At 38.6% G+C, this 21,292-nt stretch overlaps 1 protein-coding gene across 6 annotated transcripts in view; it reads right to left on the bottom strand.

The window, feature by feature from the left end:
• Positions 1 to 19,130, bottom strand: part of ARHGAP17 (Rho GTPase activating protein 17) — a 131,003-nt gene extending 111,873 nt beyond the window's left edge. For 3 of the 6 annotated variants that reach the window (XM_007499037.3, XM_007499038.3, XM_007499040.3), the window contains exon 1: positions 18,890 to 19,125. In XM_007499037.3, coding sequence (XP_007499099.1) covers positions 18,890 to 18,942 — 53 coding nt within the window. In that variant the 5' untranslated portion in view covers positions 18,943 to 19,125. Of the gene's footprint in view, positions 1 to 18,889 lie in introns of all 6 variants that reach the window. The other 3 variants (XM_007499043.2, XM_056805863.1, XM_007499042.3) reach the window with 3 other exon arrangements.
• Positions 19,131 to 21,292: the final 2,162 nt, after the last annotated feature.

Here is a 21,292-nt window from a genome sequence, read left to right as displayed (position 1 = left end):
AGATTGGCCAATATGGCAATAAAGAAAAACAATAAATGTTGGAGGGGATAAGGCAAAACTGAGACACTAATATTGCTGGTGGAGTTGTGAACTGATCCAGCCATTCTGGAGGGTAATCTGGAATCATGCCCAAAAGGCTATAAAAGATTGCATACCTTACGTCCCAATAATACCACTTCTGGGTCCACATCCCAAAGAGATTTTTTAAAAATTGGAAAGAACCTGTTTGTACAAAAATATTTACAGCTGCTGCTCTTTTCATAGTGGCAAAGAATTGGAAACTAAAGGGATGCCCCTCAATTGGGGAATAGCTGAACATGATGTTGATGGATATATGGTGGTATATAATGTTGGTATGTGATGTTGATGGAATACTAACTATTGTGCTCTAAGGAATGATGAACAGGATGATTTCAGAAAAAAAACTGGAAAGACCTACATGAACCGATGCAGAGTAAAATGAGCAGAATCAGAACATTATATGGAATGATCAGAAGTGATAGATTTTGCTTCCAATCTAAGGACAATTCTGAGGACTTATGAAAAAGAATGCTATCCACCTCTAGAGAAAGAATTGTTGGAGTAGAATTCAGATGAAAACATATGATTTATCACTTATTTATTTGGATATATGTTTTGGGGTTTTGGTTCTATAAAATTATTCACTTACAAAAAAGGATAATATGGAAATATGTTTTACATCAGCGGTCCCCAAACTTTTTACGCAGGGGGCCAGTTCACTGTCCCTCAGACCATTGGAGGGCCGGACTACTAAAAAAACTATGAACAAATCCCTATGCATACTGCACATATCTCATTTTAAAGTAAAAAAAAAATGGGAACAAATACAATATTTAAAATAAAGAACAAGTAAATTTAAATCAACAAACTGACCAGTATTTAAATGGGAACTATGGGCCTCCTTTTGGCTAATGAGATGGTCAATGTCCAGTTCCATATTTATCACTGCTAGCCATAAGAAGTGATGCAAGTGTGCATCAGTTTGTCTAGATCTGGTTGGAGATTTCAGATGTTTCATTCTGGAAAAAGTCTGTGACAGACAAAAGTGCTGCCAAAGATGGTTACCATTTTGAGTGCATGGTTCCTGAGATTAGGATATGTCTCAGAGGGGAGAGATGCATAGAAATTAGGCAAGCTGCTTGACTTGAATGCGTCTTTCAGAGAGTCACAATTCTGCAGTTCAGCCAGTTCCATTTCATAGATTGTATCCACATTTTCAATGTCAATAGAAAATGGGTTACAGAAAAGCTATATGTCCTGTTCATGGAGATGAAGCTCTTTAAATCTGAATTGGAACTCCTTTTGCAACTTTTCCAGTGAATTCACATATGTTTCTTTTGGGAATGCAATCAAGGGTTTTTTTTACGCTAACCAATTTTGAGTTAAGGGGAGATGGCAGAAATTTTCCTCCTTCACTTGTTTGATAAGAAGGCCTAATTTTACTTCAAATGCTTTCACATGTGATTGCATATCAGAGATAAGCTTCCCTTTTCCTTGAAGTTGCACTTTGAAACTGTTGAGTAGCTCTGTTACATCTGTCAAAAAGGCGGGGTGCCATTTCCATTCTGCATCACTGAGCTCTGGTACTTCTTTGTTTTTTGAAAGCATATAAGCTGTAATCTGTGGAAGTAAGCCATAGAAATATTTCAAAACTTTCCCTCGACTCAGCCAATGGACTTCTGTGTGGTACAGAACATCTTCATAGGCAACATTTAGCTCAGATAGAAATTCCTGAAATTGTCTGTTTTAGTGCATTAGCTCTAATGAAGTTATCACAAGATACCACAAGTTATGAAGTTATCACAAGATACCAAGATTTTCATAACAGAGTCCCACTTCAGTGATTTACTACATAGTAGCGCTTATTGGTGGATGTGGCGCTGTATGACTATTGGATAAGAATAGTTACATTTGTCCATCTCTTGGTTAATGTGATCAAATACTTCTTTCTTAGACCCCACCATTCTAGGAGCACCATCAGTTGTCATACTGGCTAGTTTAGCCCAGTCCTGCTCCAAATGCTTCACAGTTTGGAAAACCTTTTCATAGACATCCTCTCCTGTAGTTGTTCCTTTGAGGCTTTGCAGTGCAGAAAGCTCTTCTGTGACTTCGAAATTGTCATCCCACAAATAAAAATTAGAAGTTGTGCAGAACCACGAACATCATTACTCTTGTCGAATGCCAAGGAAAACTAGGAAAGTTTTCTTGTGGAGTTTTGCAAATGCTGATGGCAAATATATACACACACACACAGCCCTACAAAAATAATTTACCAGCAATAATTTTGCCCACACGGAGGCATACAGACTGCACTGCCCATCAATGCAGTCTGATTTGAGTCCATCAATGCAGCCTTCCCAGTCCACATCATTTCAGCCTCACCAGTGGCCATATTGGTGGAACTCCACTTTTACCTCAGGCTCACACTGGTGCAGTGTGGGAACCAGCCATGATTACAAAGACAGTTCCTCCACCACCTTTCCAGTTCACACTACCCTGTGTGAACCGCATGTGATCTGTGAACTCACACAAGAATCTGATTGCATGGGTAAACCCATGCAATTTTTTATGGATCTGTAATTATAGACCATAATACGAAAAACACATTCCTTACTTCCCCCACATAGTACAATGGCAACCATACTCACCCAGATGCACAACATAATGGCCCCTATAATAGGGAGTATGGGGGCCATTGTACTACCATGCTTCCCTGAAAATAAGACACTGTCTTATATTAATTTGACCCAAAAAAAAAAAACCAAGGGATGTCTTATAAAATACCCAGTGGCAGTGGTGGGCTTCTCACAATAGAGGCCCACCACTGATGTCACAGGACAGATCAATGCTATCTGATGCCTGTATACAGTAATGAAGGCAATGCTGGGCCTGTCACACCTTGCACAGGCCCATCACCGCCACCACTATACCAGGCTGCAGTATACACAGTGCGGAATCCCCTCCTCCAGATCTCCACTCACCATGCTGATGTCTTCCACTGTGCAGCCAAATAATCCTTTGCGTGGCACCTCATTCTCATTCAGTTACTCTAAGAACAAGGCGCCATGCAAAGGATTATATCACAGGAAGTAGTACTGTACGTGATCGACACAGCTCTTTGTGGTACCACCACATTCAGTGCTCCTCTCAAGGACCAACAATGAAAGAGGTGCCCCTTCTGGAAGTGTGGTGGGGGCCAGATAAATGGCCTCAGGGGGCCACATATGGCCTTCTGGCCTTTGTTTGGGGATCCCCGTTTTACATGATAATACATGTATAACCCAAATTGAATTGCTTGTCAGCTCTGGGATGGGGGAAGGAAGGAGAGAAATAATATGGATCATATGACTTTGTAAAACTTATGTATAAATTTGTTATTAAAATAAAATTTAATAAATCTAAAAACAAAAAATTGGTTTACATCTTAAACAAATAATAAATAAAATAAAATGTGAGCTCCTTAAAAGTTAAAAATCCTTGGAGGGCAATTTGGAACTATGCCCAAAGGGCGACAAAAGAATATCTACCCTTTGACCCAGCCATAGCACTGCTGGGTCTGTACCCCAAAGAGATAATGGACACAAAGACTTGTACAAAAATATTCATAGCTGCGCTCTTTGTGGTGGCCCAAAACTGGAAAACGAGGGGATGCCCATCAATTGGGGAATGGCTGAACAAACTGTGGTATATGTTGGTGATGGAATACTATTGTGCTCAAAGGAATAATAAAGTGGAGAAGTTCCATGGAGACTGGAACAACCTCCAGGAAGTGATGCAGAGCGAGAGGAGCAGAACCAGGAGAACATTGTACACAGAGACTAATACACTGTGGTATAATCGAACGTAATGGACTTCTCCATTAGGGGCGGTGTAATGTCCCTGAACAACTTTCAGGGATCCAGGAGAAAAAAAACACCATTCATAAGCAAAGGATAAACTATGGGAGTGGAAACACCGAGAAAAAGCAACTGCCTGAATACAGAGGTTGAGGGGACATGACAGAGGATAGACTTTAAATGAACACTCTAATGCAAATACTATCAACAAAGCAATGGGTTCAAATCAAGAAAACATCTAATGCCCAGTGGACTTACGCGTCGGCTATGGGGGGTGGGGGGGAGGAAAAGAAAACGATCTATGTCTTTAACGAATAATGCTTGGAAATGATCAAATAAAATATATTAATTAAAAAAAAAATAAAAAAGTTAAAAATCCTAAGGAAATTGACTGGTTCCCTGAATTAGATCTCTGGAATTTTGGGGTCTTTCCTAACTTGGGAATTCTAAAACTTTCTGATAGTCAAATTCTCCCCAACAATATGTGTGTACATATATTTTTTGAAAGTTGATTAATAAAAATATTAGCTACAAACAAAACAAGTTCAACATCTCTGGAAAGTCCTTTGGGTTTTAAAGGCTCTCAGGAGTTTGCAGACTTTAGATGTCCACCAGGGACTAAGAACTAGAGATACTACAGATATACTAGATAAAAAAAAAAAAAGATCTTACTAGATCAAAAGGAATAGAATTTTTGACCTCCCTTGTGTTGGATATTACACTTCTCTTAATGGAGTTTAAGTAATTTAAAAAAAAAAGAGACTTCTAGAGCAGAGAAAATAAACGTCCCTCTCCTATTTGAATGTAGAGGAAACCCTCTACCAATGTTATCCCAATCTTAGAGATTTGCCTGGAGCAAGGAGAGGTTCAGTGACTTTCCTAGGGTCACAGAATTACTATTTAGGTAAGACTTGAACCTAGGGCTTGCCTCTGAAGCCAGTATTCTATCCACCATAATAAAATGCCTCTAAGCCTTTCTATTTATCCTTATTCAATTTCATCTTATTAGATTTAGCCCAATATGCCTGCCTTTTGCATCCTGTTTCTGTCATCTTACACTCTCCCTATCCCTCCTAGTTTCTTGTCATCTGTCAGTTTGATAGGCATGCCATTCATATCTTTATCCAAATCACTGATGTTAAAAAATGTTAACAACACAGGGGCAAGCACAGATCCTTTATAGCTAAAAAATAGATAATAAATTGCCAAGTAGAGGTCTTTAAGGAACCTACTTTGATGCTTTATGATTGACATATACATTTTGAGTATAAACAGGTAATTCTTAAAATTCTAGTAAAACCATTTAGATATATTAAGGATCCCCCTGACAATCTTTATTCTATTCTATGCATTTCTTATCAAAAGTTTTTCCTTAAGAACCATGAAGGTAAAATTTAGTTACAGTCTTTGTCCATGTTATTAACATATCCTTCTTAGGTCACACAAGAAAAAAAAAAATTATCTCCAGACATTCCACTGAGTGTATTCAAAAGAATGTAAAACCAACCCTACAGCATAATACCCAAAGAGGAGTTCCAAAGGTACTTACCATATTTCCCAATTGCATATCTATGGTTCCCAGCATGGTTGAACCAGTCTACAAAACTTTTACTACCAAAGGTTCCTTCTTCAAAACTCTACAACCTTAAAAAAAAAAATCAACTTTTCCTCCTCATCCTCCTCCCTGAATCCAATCTCTACCCCATCAAACCTCACCTCAATGAGATTTCCCAAGAGAAGTCCCTGTTGCTGATTTTACATATTTTACTAATCTGTAGCAGAAATTATAAAGCATGTCTTTAGAACAATGGCAGCATTACTGGAATAAGCATATAAAATATAGCATATGCTTCTGAAGGCAAGGATATTAGATTAGTTCCAGTCCCAAGGATCAGTGCCATGGCACATTGTAGATATTTATTTAATGAATGGTTTTTTAATTAGATTACATTTTGACAAGTTGGTAACCTGAAATTCAGAGGGAAAATGGAAAATCAAGGCCTCCAAAGTTCTTTCCACTACCTCATGACATACTGTTTTAATGAGGAAACCTATACAACAAATGCAATTCAGACCATGTTCTTATCCTATTGACAACCTACTCAATAAAGACACTGCTTTATTGTTAGGACTCCCTATCTCAAGACCCCTACAATGCCAGCTTATTCTTATAGACAATGACATACTGCAAAATGTTTACCAAGGCATTGGATGGAAGGGAACAATAAGCTTTGCATAGAAATGAAAATGCTACAGGTCCTATAATACAAGTCTCATCTCAATATTGCTATGCACTGAAAATACAAAAAAGAAAAAAATGGGGGCAGTCTTTAACTTCAAGGAGGTTACAATCTAATAGAGTAATGAGGCATATCCACCACTGGTCTTTACAAGAGTTGAGATTTACTGAACTAAAAGTTGTAATATCCTACACGCAAAAAAAAAAAAAGTAAGTCACAAGAGATGGAAGAGGGGTTCACTTCCAGATCTCTGTACAATTCATTTGGCATTAATCACCTACTACCCTGGATTGTCCATTTCCAAATACACTTAATTTACTATTACCTAGCCCATATCTCTCCATCTTGTCCATCACAGCAGTATTTAATACTTTCTTAAATGTTTTACTGAAGCCTAATTTTCTCCAGTATTTCCCTCATCTACTCATAGAGTTGTTCAGTTTAAAAAGGAAATGAAGTTTATTTGGCATTAATTGACCTTGATGGACTTTTTAGAGTTAATATTTCTATTAAAATGGATGGGAATTATATATGGGTCCTTTGACCCTATATGAGTACAAAGCAAATGGCTATAGCCACTCATTCAATCCACTCTACTCATTTTGAAGAAAGTGAGCCCCAAAGTAGTTTAATTTGATCTGAATCCAGGTCCTTTGGCTCCAAAACCACAATTTCCCCAATATCCCAAGGTGCATATGTATTACTAGATGACAGTATCGATATTATACATATCATAGCCAACTGAGGGAGACTATCATTAACAAACATTCCAAACTCAGTATTTGGGATATTGTTTTCTTAACGAAATACTGCTATTTTCCCTCCTCTATCAATTATCACAAAAAAGAAAGACATTTATACGTTTGGGGGCTTGTGGGGGTAGTGGTAAAAAGAGAAGAATGAGACTGAGGCTTCATGGATATACTAAATTATTGGTGACAGGCTCTCTTCTATGAAGTCAGAGCCACACCTCCTCTTCAACTTAAAGGAGTCTTTCAAAATTTACTAGGATATGACCTAACTTGCCTGGGGTCACAAATCAATTATGACTTAAACCCAAGTCTTTCTGATTCAGGGGTTAGCTCTCCACTTCAACTTGTTATAGCCTTTCCATTATACTTTTACTCAATTAAAAAAAAAAACCAGGGGCAGCTGGGTAGCTCAGTGGATTGAGAGCCAGCCCTAGAGAAGGGAGGCCCTAGATTCAAATCTGGACTCCGCCACTTCCTAGCTGTGTGACCCTGGGCAAGTCACGTGACCCCCATTGCCTAGTCCTTACCACTCTTCTGCCTTGGAGCCAATATATAGTATTGACTCCAAGATGGAAGGTAAGGGTTTAAAAAAAAACAAAAAAAAACAACCACTTACTTTCTGTTAATTCTAAGACAAAAGAGATGGAACAAGAGCCAGGTAACTGGAGTCAAGTGACTTGCTCAGACTCATACAGGTATGAAGTATCTGAGGCCATATTTGAACTCAGGTCCTTCCAACTCCCAGCTTGGAGCTCTATCTAGTCATTGCTGCCCGTATCCAATTATTTTTAGTAAAATACAATAATTTTAATAGAACTTAATAAAATATATTCTACTTTCAATAGAATATTTCTGTCCTTTAATATTAAAGTATACATACAAATATTCCCTTAATCTAATGCTTACGGCTGGCTCTAGGAAAACAGGTGAGATGAAAAATGTTAAATGAGGCAATGAGTCAAATGGGAACAAGGTTATAAAGTAGCTCTTTGAACTTACAACAGAGCACATAACTTTAAGATGAGATTTGGTTATAAATATACCAAAATTATTAGTGTGAAACAACATTGACTGGGGAAACCTTATGTGGGATAAATGTCTAAATTTTAAAAAATTAAATATTTTAGTTAGATTAACACAAGAAAATTCAATATGGTTTAAATTCAATATTTAATATACCAATTAAACACAAACGACTATGTCAAGTGCTGGATATATAAAACCAAAAACACTACTCCTTCCCATTTAATTCAACAAATATTTATTAAGGCAGACTATGAGTAATACACAGTGCTAGGTAGTAGGAACACAAAGTAATGGTCACTTCCCTCAAGAAGCTAATATTCTACAAAGGATTATGCTTAATGCTGGTTTGTATGGCTAATCTTTCTTTCTTCTTGCTTAGTCATAGACTAGAAAAGATAGGTTTTCCCACTTTTCAAGTTCTACCAACCCCTTCCAATTTGGAATGAAAGAAAAATAATTTCTAAGCTTCCAACCCTCATGTTTTGATACTAAAAAGAGAATTTTACTATGAACATTATCTTAGGTATACAGGTACTCATTGTTTTTAAGTCTTTCCAAAACATCCCACTTTATTTTTTTTAAACCCTTACCTTCCATCTTGGAGTCAATACTGTGTATTGGTTCCAAGGCAGAAGAGTGGTAAGGCTAGGGCAATGGGGGTCAAGTGACTTGCCCAGAGTCACACAGTTGGGAAGTATCTGAGGCCAGATTTGAATCTAGGACCTCTTGTCTCTAGGCCTAGCTCTCAATCCACTAGGCCACCTAGCTGCCCCAAAATATCCGCTTTAAAAGCATTTTTAAAATGTGACCAAACTAACTGCTAAAGTAAAGTAAACAAAATTATTGTTATGGTCATATCATTGATATGATATTGATATGGTCATGAAAACTGATCATGGAAAAGGCCCACACTTCCATTCACCATAGGGAAAGTACAACTTTAAAAATAAACTATATGCTTTGGAGACTACCAGTCTCACAAGAGTTAAGCAGAGATAGATAGACTCCTGTAAACAAGTTCCTTATCTCTGGAGACAAATTCAGTTTGAAAACTGAAACTTAGCATTGAAGCATTGCTTCAATACTTAATGGGATCTTCCAGACTACCTAAACACAGGCTTCTTACAGAGAGAATAGTTTTCTTTAATCATTCTAAATCTATAAAAGAGTTTCAGGAAACTTCCCCAAAGATGGAATGACTGCTATAAAGCCCAGAGTCTATTATAACCTATTTTAAAAATTCTCACCCAGTGGAATCGTGCGTCGGCTATGGAAGGGGGGGATGGGGGGGAGGAATAGAAAATGATCTTTGTTTCCAATGAATAATGTTTGGAAATGACCAAATAAATTAATGTTTAAAAAAAATAAAAAATAAAAATTCTCTTGAAAAGAGTATAAAATATATACAGAGAGCATGAGAGGAAGGGAAAGAACATATTTCATCACATTTCTTACCATTTCCTATCTTGCTCCTGCCATTCCTTCTTTGCACTTACGTGCAAACAAAACTTAACCAGATCTTCTCTATAAGAGTATTTGGGGAGATCTGAATCTATCTATGCTCTCATCAGTTTGGGAATTCACAGGCTGGAAACTCCCTTTTCAAAATGCAGCTTGATAACTCTGGTATTTTTACAGTCTTATAGTTTGCTTAGGACATTGAGAGCTTACATGACTGGACCAGGGTTACGGAGCTAATTATGTTAAGGACAGTTCTTGTACTCAAGTTCTCCTAACCCAGAAGCTGGGGATCCTCTGTCCACTATGTCCCTACTGCAAAATCAGTATTCTGAGTTTTTAAAATGGAAATTCTAATTGCAAATTGGAAACAGCCTGATAATTACTGAAGGCAGAGGGCTACAAGTCAATATCAGGCTCAATTGACAGATTCAAGTGAAAAGAGTATATCAGAACAGGAAAGGTTCTAAGTCTCCAATTTGGAGCATAGAATCAAGAGTGAGAAAGACTTTAGAGATCATCTAATCAATGACCCTCATTTTATAGTGCACAAAAAATGAGGCCCAGAGGCAAGATCATGCAGCTTTTATTTTAACATAATTTACATACTTTTACAACAAGATTCAGAAGTTAACCAAATGATCTATAAAATATGCAATATTAAACGGTTTTGCTGTTTTCTGGGCAACATTACTCTTGACTGACCTTTAGAATAAACAGGTACCATACACATTTAGTAGGAAAACTAATTCTGTTTCTAGAAAAGGGCAAATGGTGAATATTTTCTCAATCCCAGAGTTTAAGAGATATGAGTCAAAATATCTGGTCTTAGAGCCAAGAGAACTGAGTCCTTTCCTAATTATATTTTATTAAGAGATACATTAAGAGGGGGCAGCTAGGTGGCTCAATGGATAGAGAGTCAGGCCTGGAAAGCATACATATTGGGTTCAAATATGGCCTCCTAGTTTTGTGACCTTGGTAAATCATTTAACACCCATTGCCTGGTACTTACTGCTCTTCTGCCTTAGAAGCAATACACAGTATTGATTCTAAAACATAGACCAAGGGTTAAAAAAAAAAGGGAAACATTACAAGAAAAGCACATGTTTTCATCACTCCAAATTTATTCCTCCACAATTAGGTAATTCTGTAATTACTAGTAACCTATATACATAAAACACAAAATTCTAACCCACAGTTTATAAAGTTAAGAATTGTTAATTCTTTGGAAAACCCAAACAGAATAGAAATTAAGGGACTGTCGTAGGGATATACCATGTGTATGTACTGTATTTTTCTGCCTGGATAGGGTGACCAACAAATATTTCTTATAACAAATGGAAGTTTCTTCCTATTGGTAAGAAGTTGAAATAACTAGGATAGGCTTCAGGTTCTTCTCCTACAACTGCCCTTAACTTTCTATGTAATCCTAAGTACTTCACTTCTCTTCTCTGGGCTATTTGTTCATATGTTAAATGGCAAGATTGGACTAAATGACTTTTAAAGTCATATCTAGCTCCCAAAAAACAAAACAAAAACTATATTAAAAAAAGGTGCGATTACATTCACTTAGTCATTTTTTTCTCACCTAGAAGTCTGTCACAGATCTGTTTAGAAACCAATGATATAAGTCTATAGGTATGTAATATTTTATATGAGAAATGGCTGCTTCTCAGGGTGTCCTGAATGCCAAGGTTAACATGATATTATTACTTGGCAAATGACTAAATGAGAAGTCATTATGGATTCTAGAGAATTATTAATTTAATGACTACTTGTAGCCTTTTTTCTGATATGAGAAAATTCTGATATGGGTGATGGATTTTCCAAGGACTATATGTTGGAAAATAAGGTAATTACAAATACAAGGTGATCTTCAACTTTTCAGAGGACTAAAAACACCTATAAAACATACTTCCTCCTCTTAGAGTCTCTAGTTTCTTTCAAAGCTCAGCTAAAGGGCTCCCTAAGCCATAAAGATCTTCCTGATTCCATTGAGTTACTAGTAATGCCTACTCTTCTCCCTCCACCAAAATGACTTTTGTCTATTTTATATATAAAAATAAAAACTAAAGTCTCCTCTGATATAAATTGCTTGAAGATAGGGGCACATATTTGGTGTTTAATAAGTGCTTGGTGACTGGCATGTTAAAATAATGTTATAATCACATGCAAGTATGCCACTGAGTCATCACTAGACATGTGTTTTGGTTTGAGAATTCCTCTCCTTCCCCAATAGTAAATTCATTTGCCCTTATCACCTCAGTCATGCTGATGTTGGGTATTCTGCAATCCTTCAAACTGAAAAGTAAAACTACTATGCAAAGATCAAAAATTGGGAGCTGTCAGGAAGAGAAAAGTCAACAGTGTCTCATATACTAATGCAAAGCATCAGAGTAAGGTAAGGTGCCTTCTTAAGTGATGTTCATATCTTTCCAGGCACAGGCTAGAAAGTTAATAAGATAAAAAATAAACAAGAGATGATTAGCTTCAAGTATTCTTAAGTATAGCATCTGCTGCTAGTAGGATCAATAAAAACTAAGATAAAATGTGTTCCATGTTAAAGTGAACTTTATAAGTATAAATGCAATCTGCTATAATATTTAAAGGTGAGGTTAGTTGTAAACATATGTGTGTGTGTGTGTGTGTGTGTGTGTGTGTGTGTGTGTGTGAAACAACAGTGACTGGTGGTTTGAGGGATTGAGCATAGAAGAACTACTCTTTGTCCCCTGCCATATAAAAAAGAGCCCTACCTTCCCCTTCCCCCCTCCCAAAATCAGATAAATAGAATATTAGAACCCAAAAACTCACTTAGTCTCATTTTACTTTTGGGGAAATTGAAGTCCACAGATGGGAAATGACTTGCCCAGGGTAAAACATAGAGCTGAGTGTGTCACTCCATTCCAATATAGGCCTCTGATTGTACCATATTCTTTCTAGGACACCAAACTGCTTCCCTAAACCAGAAAACATGAATTTCTCATCGGCAACCCCAGAAGAAAATTCTACATGTCACTGAAGAAAGAAAAATAACTTTTTGTTCACTAGAGAGGTCTCCATATTACAAAGTCCTTTGGACAGCTTCCTATGTCCCTCCCTCCCATCTAAGTATGCAGAAAGATTCAGCTAACTACAACACACCCCCTCATTAAGTGAGGCCAACTAGATACTAGCTATTTCTGAGTCACTTTGGCCCTGAGATGTGGAGGATAGTACTGAGAACTCACTAAAAATCCCTTCACATGGGTCTATAGGAAAAATGCTCCCCCCCAACTGATTCTGGCACATATCTGGCTGGCACATCTCCAGCCTGGCATTCCATATTACATGTCTTACCTCTGCAAAAGGAATTACTTCCAGGACCTAAAGTTCCTGTCTGGCTGATGAGCAACCGACAAAAGCTATACAGGTAACTAGTTGTCAGCTATAGCTACAGGCCATATAAGCCACCCGGAAGGCCTAAAGAACCAACTCTGGAAAAAAACTTAAGAGGTTTGAAGGATGCATGTCAGATTTCATCTGTAAAATGAAGGAGGTAGACTATAGACTTCTGAGGTCCCTTCCAGCTTAAAATCTATGATGGCGTGATCAACAGCTACCGAGAACACCAGGCTTCAAAACTTAAGGACATTCCATCCCTCCTAGGAGAGCCTCACCAAGACTTTCTCTAAAAGGTCAATTCAGTCTCAAATCAGATTCAGAGAGACAGATCTCAAAGATCAGCTCTGTTCCTGCAAAGCAAGTTTGATCCCAGGCCATTCTGCAAAGCTTTGAATCATCCCTAACACAGTATGATAGATTCAGAACGCAAAGAGATTCCCACCCCAACCTTTTCATATCCGATTGTTTCACTTTATAGATGATGAGATGGAGACCAGCCTAAGGTAAAGTGACTTACCTATCCCTACAAGTTGCAAAAAGCAGAGTCAAGATTGAAACTAGGTCTGTTGGCTTCAATCTGATACTCCTCCTACATGACACTGCTTCTTAAATCCTGGAAAGTCAACTCATTTTGGAATCAACCCAGAGAGTGTTATCTATCCTAATTAGCCTAAAACTTCATCAAGCCTCCATTCATAAGATCCCCAACTCCAAATTCTATACTTTTTGGAAGTTCTCTCAGATGCTTTTCTTCAACCCACCCCACAAAAGGTACATATTGTATAAACTAACTCCTCTCTAAAGTATTTATCTTACATTTAATTATGCTATTATGTCTTACTCTTATTAAAAAATACCTATTCCCCCAATACACCAGTAGCTGAACCACTTTCTTTGGCATTGCTGCTTATCTGTCCCCAAGACTACTAAAGACCAAGAACTGGCAAAGAAAGAAAGCATCTCTAAATTGAAAGGCATCCTTTCAGTCCATGCTAGGTCATTAAAGGCAGGAGACATAAGGGAGTAACTAAAAGAAAGATAAGAGAATGAAAAGAGAAGGAATATGAAAAGTTGAACTGCCTTCTCTCCTATAGAAGAACCCTATACACTTCTCTTTATGCCCGTAAGGCTTTCTCCTATCAAGAAGACCCTAGTTTCCCTTTCCAATAACTTACTATTCAGGACTAAGGTCATAAATAGAGAATCAACAGCTGTATTGGAGAATGTATGGCACATGTGCCAAGGAGGCTGCTCCTTTCCCCCTCTCCACATGTGCCTCAAGACATTTCTCTCATCATCTGCCCCTCTGCCCAACAGTCCAATGAGAGAGCTTCCTCCTTCCCTTGTCTGGGGCAAAGGGGGGGAGGGGCTCACATGCAACATGAGGATTTTGGCACTCATTCTCTGAAAGTTTCACTATCACTCATTTATAGGATTGCTATTGGCCCTACTCTGCAAGAATCCCAGCTCTGTCACTTAATAGGCAAGTCATAATCTCTGAAGGGTTTCTTCATCTATGAAATTAAGGGGACTAGACTAAACCAGAAGTTCTCACACTTTTTGGCATCAGATCTCTTTTAATCTCTTAATAATTACAGAGGACCAGGCAGCTAGATGGTTTAACAAAGAGAGTCACACCTGGAGATGGGAGGTCCTGGGTTCAAATCTGGCTTCAGACACTTCCCAGTTGTGTGACCCTGGGCAAGTTACTTAACCTCCATTGCCTAGCCCTTGGAACTAATACACAGTATTGATTTTAAGATGGAAGATAAGAGTTTAAAAAAAAGAAAAAGAAAAAATTTTATTGAAGCTCTACAACCACAAAAGCTTTTCTTTATGTTATGTTAACACTTTACTGTATTAGAAGTTAAATGTTGCTAAAATATTTTATGAAGATAATTCAATGTTGTAAACCCCAAAAGGATCTCAGGAACTCTTGGGCCACTCTTCAAAAATTGTTGGACTAGATTATCAATATGATTCTTTCTGACTAGCATTATTTGGTTCCCTTCTGGATGTTATTCCCAAAATGAATATCTAATTCCCTAAAAACCAGCCACCTTCTACAACTAAACTCTCACTCCTATAGATATCCTCTCCTCCATTATCTCTGTGTAAAATTATGGGGGAAAAAAAAAAGAAAGAAAAGGACCCTAAAGCCTAGATCAGTAAGAGATGGAAGAACTTAAAATCACTTAGTCCAACCACTTAATTTTATAGAGGAAAATGCAATGGTCCTGATCAGTAAAGTAATTTACCCAACATCATAGTGGATGAGCTGCAAAGACAAAACAAGAAACCAGGTTTCCTGACTTGCCATCCAGTGTTCTATCTACTATATCACAATTCTTTCTACATCTTTCTCCTCTAGTTATCTCTTGTTTCCTCTACTTTACCAACTAATCAATGGCAGTCTCTCAATCTGGTATTGCATATACCTAATCTCATGATGTGCTTATAAGACCTTTTAAAAATGTGTATCAGCTATCTGTCCTAATGTGTCAACATCTCTACACTACCAGATGTCCACCATCATGCCCATTGACATCTGGGTAGATTATTAGCTCTGGGCTTTACTAATCCTCTTATCAGATTTCTTAAATTAAAAAAATGTTAAATTAAATGGCTAAATGTTACTTTATTTCTAAGAAATAAATGATTCCCTAGTGAAATAAAAATGCTAGCACCACACCCTTAACAACTTTCCAATAGCTACAGTTTCCCGCTGGCATCTAGCAATAAAGATTTATTTTCACAGAAACAGTCAAAGGTCAAGTTCCAGAATTATGCTTCAGGTCCACACATGAATCATTCCATGGCTACAATCCACAGTTCTCATACATTTTTGCCACAATATTCCCAGAGTAGCTCACAACATTACTGGTACTAATCCAGGAACAACTCCTCACATTTACATAGTACTTGATGGTTTTAAAAATCACTTTCCTCACAACCCTGTGGGGTAGTGCAAGTATTAGTCCCATTTTACAGATGGGAAAAAGTGGTTTTCCATTTGCTACACAAGTGATAAATATTGAACCCTTTCCACTACACCACAATGCCTCAATTCTCAGGAAGAATTAAGCACTGCATCTTCCTTGTCCCACTCACTAAAGGGGTATTAAACCAATTTAGACTGGTATCTGGGCTTCTCTCCCAGATGCTCAAGGAACATAACCACAAAATCCTAGAGCTGGAAGGGACACTGGAAATTATTTAGTCCAATTGTTCCTGACCTATGGGTCAATTGGAATTAATGCAAGGGATCTGAGAACCCACATATACACCAATAATTACAAAATTCCCCCCAGACTTTCAGAATGATATATATGAATTTGTCTTCACTTGTGCCTAACAAAAAATAAATTCATTTAAAGTGTTACTGAATTTATAGCAGCTTTTCATAATTATGCTTTTTTCTACCAAAGGATGGTGATATAACTACTGAGAGGAGGGTTTCTTCTCATTGAAGGATTAATTTTTTTAATAAGTAAAAGGTTTCCTCAGACTCAAAAAGGGTAGCTCAATTCATCACTTTAAATAGAGTAATTGGGACACGAATCAAGAAAGTGATTTGCCCAAGTTCACACAGTGAAAACAGTGGGTCCAAGACTAGAGTTCAAGTCTTCACACAAGAATTCATAGGCTCACAGAATTTAGAACTGAAAGGGTCCTTAAAAAAATCTAGCTTAACTTCATTTTACAGATGAGAAAACTGAGGATCAGAGAAATGAAGTTATTCACTCAGGATCACAAATGTAGTAAGTAGAGCTGCTTATAAATCTACTGCTCTTTCCCCTAGTCTTAACCTTAGAAAATAGTAAAATTCAGAATCAACCAATTTCAGAGCTGGATGAGATTATCATCTAACTCAACTTCAATTTAAAGAGGGAGTATCAGAGAGGTGAAGCAATTTGTCTGACATTATACATTGAGTTAATGATACAGCTGGGATGCTGGGATGAGAACCTGTCTCCTAGCTCCCAGCACAGTATTCTTTTTCCTATGTTATGACACCTCTAACTGGGACCAAAACTGAGCCAAAATCGGTAATTGAGTAAATAGGGTCTGGATGCTCTTTGTATTACTAAACAATCTGTTTTCATTAAACCCAGCAATAATATGCTTGAAAGTGGTATAAATAATAAAGCCTGCAGAAAAGTAGTTAACAGAGCTTCTGAGGCTGTTTTGCAACCCACCAAATTATTAAAGTACATTCAAAATCACAGAATGCCAGACCTGAGAGGGACCTTACAATATACACTATTATGAGTTACAAGTGTCTTTAGAGACCTTCACTTGATAGGTAAAGAAATGAAGGGACAGGATGGCTAAGTGACATTTTTCATCCAGTGATACAGGAATGAACTAGCATTCTTTAGAAGGGGTTAACTCTGAAAATAAGATGGAAGCATACCAAAACAGCAGGGTGGAGCAAGAAAAAAGTTTTAACAACCAAACTAAGCAAAAAAACTGAAGGAAATGAAACAGTGAAAATCAAATTAAAACAAAGAGGAAGTTTTTAAACAAATGTTAAATTCAGGGAAAAAAAAAGTCTATCATGCTTGTTGCAGCAAACTATAATTACCAATTTCATTGAACTGATAAAAGACAATAGTTATGAAAAATGGAGACTTTTAGGTAACTTGCCAAAATAAACAATATAGTCATTATAAACCACCCAGTATGGTGTAGTGGAAAAAGTGGTAATTTAGAAGTTAAGACAATCTGAGTTTTAATCCTAACTCTTGTGAACTGGTTGTCAAACAAGTCATTTCCCTTTTACAGATCTGTTTCCCTATCTATAAAACTGGTAGTAGAGTTCTCTAAGGTCCTTTCCCATTCTGTGAATTCACTCTAAATATACACTCAAATAAGAAGGCAGTAAGACACTTTCATATCTAAAATCTCTGGTACATAATTCCAAGAGTTAAAAAAAAAACCTCAACAGATAAGATTGCTGATCACAAAATCTTGTCTTCTCCAAATGTGTTTATCCTCACACTTAATAATTTACAGTATTTCCTGTTAATCATTCATTAGCAGCACCACTTATATCGTAAAAAGGCAAAAAGAGCTGAATTTGCCCAAATGACATTTTTTTAAGTTTTCTGAATATTTGTGATTCAGCAATTTTGAAAGTCAATAATTTGTAGTACTAATGTTCTAAAACTGATTCTCAGTGCTGACTGATTTCGCAGCATGTCTGTGACTTTCCAAAGTGTCATAAAATTTCTCCCCAAATTTCGAGGGAAAAAAAAATCAGAAGTTTTAAAACTTTCTACCACCAAGCACTACTAAGAAACAAGAAATTAACAGTATATTCCTAGGCACACAGGAGATAAGAAAGTTAACTCAAAAACATCAGGTCACAGTGAAACTGTGTTGAATTTCTCTGCCTTAGGAGAAGTCTCACCTTTCTGCGGGTGGGACACAAAACTCAAAAGCAGTGAAATGGGTTAAATCGACAACAACACATCTCCGGGAAACAAATAAAAAGGATGCAACTTTGGGAACCCTATTGTACTGTTACTTTGTAATTCTTCAAAATGCCAAGAATTAAAAATGAAACTTGATAAGAACCTGCCCCAAGAAAGGGACTGAAGCTGCTAGACCTTAAGGCTCAGAGAAATCGAAGTTTCTGAAAACATTCTTCACTGTCCTTCTCTAAAGGATTTCAGATTCATAGCCACCCCTCCCTCCCACCAGTGCTGCCCTCCACCCACACTAAACTTTCTAGAAGTCTCACAGCCTCTCTTTCCTCGGTAATAAACAAAGGTAAGTCAAGTCCCCCCAATCTACGCGGTTTTTTTCTTCTTCTTAAAACCCAGACACACCAGCAGAAAAAGGACAGAGAATGCAGTGCATACGGGAAGGAAGGAGGGAGGGTTGAGGGCTGCCCCTCAGACTGTTTGGGGCCAGAAGGGAGCCTCTGTGGATGGACCGTCCAGAAGCTCAAAGGGGTGGCGAGAGGGGCCGCCAGCCTCCCGCGCGCCAGGGGTGGAACCCTTCTGGGACCCAGCCTGGGGATAGCTCGCTTCCAGAGTCAGGCCCGGAGGGAAGGGCGGCAGCGGCTGGTCGGCTCGCTACAGGGGCGCGAGGACCACGCCGGCCCAGGGCGGGGCAGTGCGGGGCAATGGCCCGGGGTGGGGGGGAGGGAGGGAGGGTCACTCGCCTGCCCACAGTCTGGTTAGCCAGCTGCTTCATGCGGTTGAATTGCTTCTTCATGGTGACGTCCGAGGGGGCCGGGGAGGCTGCGTGTCCCTGGCAGGAGGCACGATGGGGCTCGCAGGCAGAGAGGTGGGGGTGCGGAAGGGCCCTGCCTGCTCCTACATAGTGTCCGGGCGGCGGCGAGTTTCGCACTGAGCTCCGGGGACCAGCCGACGCCCCGGCCCCGCCCCCCAGCCCGCCCCGGCCGGGACCCAACACGCGTCACTTCCGGTCGGGCCGCCTCCGAACCAGTCTGGGAGGCGGGCGGGGGAGCCGCAGACGGGGTCCGCCTTCCCCTCCCCCAGTCCTGGGGAGCTCCAGACTGAGCCGCCCCCACCGCAGTCCCGAGGTTTGGGAACAGTTTCGCTTTCTCTTACCGAGACAAGCACGGATAGGAACGGTTTAAATTTAGAACCAGGAGGTTTCAGCTCCTCACCTGCAAGCACTTCCCCTCGGTGGACATTTAAACGTTTTCCTCTTCACACTGAGAAAGATCGGCGTTAACCCTTAATTCACAAGTGGGGAAACTGTGGCACAGAGTTCTGAGGAAAACCGCTGCATAGAGATGTAACGCTAGAATTGAATTTGATGTTTCCTTCGGATGGAATGAAATGGGATCTGGACAGATTAGTACAGCTCATTAAACATTTATTAAGCGCCTACTATGTGCCAGACACGGTGCTAAGCTCTATGGCTACAAAAAGAGGCACACAACTCTGAAACTGATGAGACAATTCTGAGCAGAATGGACTCTAACCCAATTGTATGGCATGCTTCTGTTCCAGTAATAAAAGGTGGTGTAATATACTAGATTAATAATCAGGTGATGGTTTCAGACTTGAAGCAGGTTACTTACCCTCACTGAGCCTCAGTTTCTTTTATACTCTCCGACTTGCCTACTTCTTGGGGTCATGGTTGTCTAGGTGTTTAGAAAGTTATTAAATGGTGTACAATTAGAATGGATGATTATGATGATTATTTCAGATCAGCCTCGGAGAGGAAGTCTTCTCTGCCTGGAATTCTTTCCCTCTTTGACTCCACCTCCTTCCAGATAAAAGTTCACCTTCTAAAGAAAGCATTTTCCGACTCCCCTTAATTCTACTTCTTCTGTTGATTATCTCCATTCTTTCAGTCTATACCATGTTAGTACATACTGTTTTGCATGCTATCTCCCCCATTGGATTAAGATTTGAGAACAAGGGACCAGCTTTTAACACTTTCTTTGTATTCCCAGGGGTTAGTACAGTGTATGGCACTTAGTAAATGCAGAGTAAATGCGTATTGACTGACTGACTGACTGAGAGTTGGATGGAGATGAAAAGCTGTTGGGAGGAAAAAGATGTAAGGAATTTAAGGGAAAGAGGTGATGAGGTAAAAGAAAGTGGAAAGAATAGATGTCTTTTGCTTGACCTTATAAATTAAAATGACAGCATTATTGGTTAAGCAAATTTGCTGGTTCTGGGATGGAGCTGTTTAACAAGTATATTTACCTCACTAGAATTCTTAAAGAGGAACTTTTATTGCTGTAAAATAGTTTTGCTTTGTTTTGTTTTTCCCCAGAGTGACCTAGGCAGAATTGGACTCCTAGGATCCATCCTTCCCTTCCTCCAATCTAGGATCCAGGACCTCTGATGCTCTTTTTAAACATTATTTTGGAGAAAAGTTTAGGACAAAGATTACTTTGGGTTAAGTTTGCGGTCAAAACAAACACATCCCTAAAGTCTGAAGTTAAAGTCTGAATTAAATTAAGGAAAATCTTCAGGACCAAGTAAAAGCAAGGAGATAGCTTTTGAACTGGGGTAGTATGAGAGTTGGAAGAGTAGAAGAGATGAGGAGATATTAGAAGTAAGGAAATCTATTGAAAGAGGGTGCTCATGGCTTCTTTTGTATTTCTTTGTATTGAAGCAGGTTACAAAGTTAACAGCAGTAAAGGACTTTAAATTTCAAAAAAGAAGAAAAGTTTTTGAAGGAAGGATGTGGAGTTATAGCTTGCCTGTGAGGAAGTAGCATAAGGTAGATTTTAGAAGTATCTGAATGATGAGGAAAAGGAGGTTTGGGGATCTACTCTGGCCTACAAGTCCACTCCAAATCCAAGCTAGATTTTTTTTTGTTAGTTGGTTTATAGGTTGGTTAAGTCCCTGGTCACAATTAGAATACCCTACTTTCTTGGATATCCTAAAAAAACTTTGACATATTTATACCAAACTGGATCACCAAGGGATTTTTCCTAGAGTGAATCAGAGCCAACCATAGATTTAGAGCTGAACTCTTAATCATGGATGATTACAAAATGACCTATTTATTAAGAAGCACCTCCCTCCCTTTCTAGGCTTATTTCACACAGATTCCCCTCACATTTTCCACATCT

Source organism: Monodelphis domestica, chromosome 7 (genome assembly GCF_027887165.1).
Source record: "Monodelphis domestica isolate mMonDom1 chromosome 7, mMonDom1.pri, whole genome shotgun sequence".
Taxonomy (NCBI): Eukaryota; Metazoa; Chordata; class Mammalia; order Didelphimorphia; family Didelphidae; genus Monodelphis; species Monodelphis domestica.
The sequence above is the reverse complement of the archived record's forward strand: the minus strand, read 5'-3'. Positions and strand labels throughout refer to the sequence as shown.